This window comes from Sinocyclocheilus rhinocerous, unplaced genomic scaffold (genome assembly GCF_001515625.1).
Source record: "Sinocyclocheilus rhinocerous isolate Xijiao unplaced genomic scaffold, SAMN03320098_v1.1 scaffold21, whole genome shotgun sequence".
In the NCBI taxonomy this organism is placed as follows: Eukaryota; Metazoa; Chordata; class Actinopteri; order Cypriniformes; family Cyprinidae; genus Sinocyclocheilus; species Sinocyclocheilus rhinocerous.
The window spans coordinates 1,429,626-1,434,308 of NW_015641422.1; the positions used below are offsets into that span (position 1 = coordinate 1,429,626).

The 4,683-nt window shown below is 40.5% G+C and overlaps 1 protein-coding gene across 1 annotated transcript in view; it reads left to right on the forward strand.

Moving 5' to 3' along the window:
• LOC107754797 (NOP2/Sun RNA methyltransferase 2) overlaps window positions 1–2,614 on the forward strand; it is a 28,562-nt gene extending 25,948 nt beyond the window's left edge. Inside the window, exon 18 of the mRNA XM_016571383.1 lies at window positions 1,878–2,614. Coding sequence (XP_016426869.1) covers window positions 1,878–2,193 — 316 coding nt within the window. The 3' untranslated portion in view covers window positions 2,194–2,614. The remainder of the gene's footprint in view (window positions 1–1,877) is intronic.
• Window positions 2,615–4,683: the final 2,069 nt, after the last annotated feature.

The following is a 4,683-nucleotide window of genomic DNA, read 5'->3' on the forward strand; positions in this document are numbered from 1 at the left end:
ACACGTTCTTCCTACTGTTTACGTTCACTTAAGACGTAATTAACTGTGTTTATGTGAATACTCGTCAAAACGGACAATTCAGCATCCATTTTGTGTGTAATTTTCAGTTAATGCGACGCGAAAGAGTCTGTGAGACGCGCTGTGAGACGCGCTCTCTGTGTGTGTATGCTACAGTGTGCGCTCAGAAAACCGGACCGAATTGAGTTCTCTCTTGCGTCGTCAGATTTATCCATATGTCTGCTCTTCTCTTACTCCCACATATTGACATTTTTTAACGTTTTATGCGACGTGCAGCAAGTGTATGTTAGCTTATGTCCCGCCGGTTCATATGTACGCATCTAACCTCCGAATCACGCAGCAGATTCGTTCTGAATGAATCTCTTCCCAAATCGTCCCTCCCTAACATTTTTGTCTCGTTTTTATTCGCTGACGAAAATGTCAATAGATTTACATAGTTTTTGTCATTCAAAAAGAGTTTTAGTTCGTTATCGTCTCGTTGTCGTCGGTGAAAAAAATGTTGTTGATGAAAATTATGACACAATTTATTCGTCAACGAAATTAACACTGAAAGAGATATTCTTTATAAAAGTTAAGACTCGTCCACGCCCTCCTAAAACGCCTTTTCTCAGTTAATGCGACGCGAAAGAGTCTGTGAGACGCGCTGTGAGATGCGCTCTCTGTGTGTGTATGCTACAGTGTGCGCTCAGAAAACCGGACCGAATTGAGTTCTCTCTTGCGTCGTCAGATTTATCCATATGTCTGCTCTTCTCTTACTCCCACATATTGACATTTTTTAACGTTTTATGCGACGTGCAGCAAGTGTATGTTAGCTTATGTCCCGCCGGTTCATATGTACGCATCTAACCTCCGAATCACGCTGCAGATTCGTTCTGAATGAATCTCTTCCCAAATCGTCCCTCCCTAACATTTTTGTCTCGTTTTTATTCGCTGACGAAAATGTCAATAGATTTACATAGTTTTTGTCATTCAAAAAGAGTTTTAGTTCGTTATCGTCTCGTTGTCGTCGGTGAAAAAAATGTTGTTAAATTTTGACAAATTATTCGTCAACGAAATTAACATTGCTGTGAAGAGAACAAAATTCTCACCTTGCGAAACTAGTGCAAAATATTAATAATAAAAATTTGTTTTTCAATCATGTGATCTGAGATAAAGTCATACAAGTTCTTTGTTGTGCATCAAGGAATTGTGGAAAATAAATCTGCCTCAATTGAGCAAAAATGTGTGAGTTTTAAACTGAATCTCAAACAGCCCTTTTCAGTATTCACAACAAACGGTATGGTTGATAAATGTTCACCACACCGCATTATTGCTCCATTCCTTTATGTGCTAGACGACATGTCTAAATTAGCCTCACGGTATCATGGGAATCTATGAATATGTGTTTATTTTCTCATTAATATGAGCCCCCACAAAGCACATACTCTAATATAGACATGCGCGCACTTGTTCTTCGCTGTTCATCACAGTAAGTGACACGAGACGAGAGCAGCTCTGATGTCACTGTGATTAGCGGCGCGTGGCGCTGTGGTGTCATCCTCCTCTGCTGGCAGCGTGCTGCTGGCTCCACACATGAAAACATGACGGCCTGTTCCAGCAAAGTGCGCCTGATCATCTTTCACTCTCTTTTTCCATCCGTCTGATCACAGGCGCTCTTAAAGTGCCCCAACCGCCATCCCTGTCACACTCCATGTCGGTTCCTGGCGCTGTCTGCACTGTAGCTGATCAATAATTTGCTAATTTTCCTCTCCCCTTCTTCTGTCTTGCTTTCTCCTCTCATTGTTCTCTCCGTCACTCATTCTTTGGCTCTTTTCCCTCTTGTATCAACTTTTAATTTTTCTTTCTTCTCATCTCTCCAGGGATCTTGATGCTCCTCAGTGCCCTATAGATTTGTGCGGCTGGAGAGGAAAAACTTCCATCAGGGCTTTTGTCCCACGTAATGAGCGTCTTCATTACCTCCGCATGGTGGGGGTGGAAGTCTTCCGTGACAAACAGGGCAAGAGGAAAGATGGTTCAACAGAAACCCAGGAAGGAAGCACAAAAGATGCCGCGGGACTGAGCCAAGAGGCGGATCTCTTAGAACAGGAAGGTGAAGAAACGGAGCAAACCGGTTCAGAGTCCAACACTAATGACACCGAACCTGTTAGCAGCTCTTGTGATGGGCCTACAAGTTAGTTATCTAAGCAGTTAGTATGGGTCAGGAGAAAAATGAAAGGCTCCACTAGGTCTTTTGTGTTTTTTTTTCTTGTTTTTTTCCCCAGACTGCACACTTGTACATGAGCATCTGGTTGGCTAACCTCTGAAGAACTGATCTGGAAAAAAATTGATTTTTATTTTATCAGAACTTTTTAAAATATTGATTAAAAGCATTTGCTGTTGGATATGTTTTTATAGTTTGTTTTATGTTGTTCAAGGGACAGATTTAATGAAGTCACATTTGTTACTCATTTTGCATTAATAGTGTCTAAGGGCTGCACACTAGCTCAGTCTTAAAATGCATTTCATTTTCTCAGATGCTTGTACATGATTTACACATTGTACATTATGCCAATTTGTTCATTGTTACAATACTTGAAATAAACTGCATTTGTCAATATTTCAGTATAGTTTGGCACCATTTTCAGTGGTATATATATGCCACATTTCAGTGTGCTGTAGTAAGAGAAAAACGTGTACATGAAAATAGTATGTTCAAATTTGCATTAAAGCCACAGGAGGGGATTTGTGAATGGCAGTGAAGTGATGCAACTGATGCTGTAGATCAAATTGGGCAAATTGAAATTGTGAATTGAAAACTGGAAATGTCAATTTCGCAAAAACTCCCATATGTCACAAAAAATATTTTTACGCTCCTGAAAGGTGGGTTTTCAGGCAATTCGAAAAAGGAATATATCACAAAACTGCAATAGGTTTTTTTTTAATTTTTTTCCCCCCGCATTTACAGGTCACCAAGTGTACATAAGTCACATGATCATTCTTTAATGTACTATAACCTAGTGATGGCGAAGTGAAGCGTTCTGAAGCAGCGACGCTTTCAACACAAACTCGGTCCTGGAGGGCCACTGTCCTGCAGAGTTTAACTTCAGCTTGCCTTAACACACCTCACAACTGGAAGTTTTTAGTAAACCTTGCTGATTCAGGTGTGTTTCATTGGGGTTGGAGCTAAACGCCATTGGACAGCGGCCCTCCAGGAGCAAGATTGGATACCCCTGGTTTAGTTGATCTTGATAAGCGATCATTGTCACAGTTATAAACATGACAGCTTTCTTCTTCAACCAATCAGATTATGACTTTGAAACTCCCAAAGTGTTTCCTATTTTGTGTGCATCATTTGCAAGATTACAACAACGAAAGCAGTGTTCCATTGGTTATTTTCCAATACAAGTAGGAGAATTCTGAGCACCTTTAAGTTCAATCCTGAAGGGTTAGTGTCCTGGTAAGTTTAGTTCTGACTTCTGACCCTGACCAAACACACCTGAACAAGCTAACCAATGTGTTCAGAATTCCATTTCATTTGTGCCACTTTGTGTGTCGGCTTGCTGAAGAGATACTCAACTGAAGAGATTAGCGCTGTCACCTGACTGTAACATGTCATAAAGCCTATAGCTGTCACACCTTTATTTTAACATTTTGGGAGGAGTAAAATTTACATATGTGGTTTCGACAACCAGAAGCATTTACACTTGTCCAGTTTCATCTAAAATGTGTCCCAGACCACCCTCTGAAGTGGTTTGAGCGATCAGATTTAAATCCATCTTGAAATCGTTTTTGAGGGAATTTACACCTGTTTTTTTTTTCATGATTGGATAGCTAACCGATCAGAGAAAATGCATGAAGTGACCAGGTGTGCTGGAAAGGTTGCCACTTTTGCATAGTTTATGCTTGCTGTTTAATAATCATTAGAAAGCTAAGCAAACTGGCAGCTCCAGTGGTAATGAAAAGATTTATTTTGAACTCTGTCATGGAAACTAGCATGCATAGACCTCAGTTAAAGGGATAGTTCACCCAAAAATGAAAATTTGATGTTTATCCGCTTACCCCCAGGGCATCCAAGATGTAGGTGACTTTGTTTCTTCAGTAGAACACAAACAAAGATTTTTAACTCAAACCGTTGCAGTCTGTCAGTCATATAATGGAAGTGAATGGGAATCACGGCTTTGAGAGTCAAAAAACATACACAAACAAAACCAAATTAAACTCTGCGGCTCGTGACGATACATTGATGTGTAAAGACACGAAACGTTCGGTCTGTGCATGAAACGGAACAGTATTTATATCGTTTTTTTTACCTCAGATGCACTGCAATGTCCGAACTGTCCTGACCACGTTCTCGACAGCCGACGCATCATCTTCTTCTTGCTTTACGGCAGATCGCAGACTTATAAGTGCATTACCGCCACCTATCTCTCAAATGGACCTTTGACACTCCTAATTGAGATTGTAGATAGAGTGTCAATGGCCCATTTGAGAGATAGGTGGCGGTTCGAACATTGCGGTGAATCAGAGATAAAAAACGATATAAATACTGTTCAGTTTCTTGCACAGACCGATCGTTTCGTATCTTTACCCATCAATGTATCATCACGAGCCGCAGGGTTTCATTTGGTTTTGTTTGTGTATGTTTTATGACTCTCAAAGCCGTGATTCCCATTCACTTCCATTATA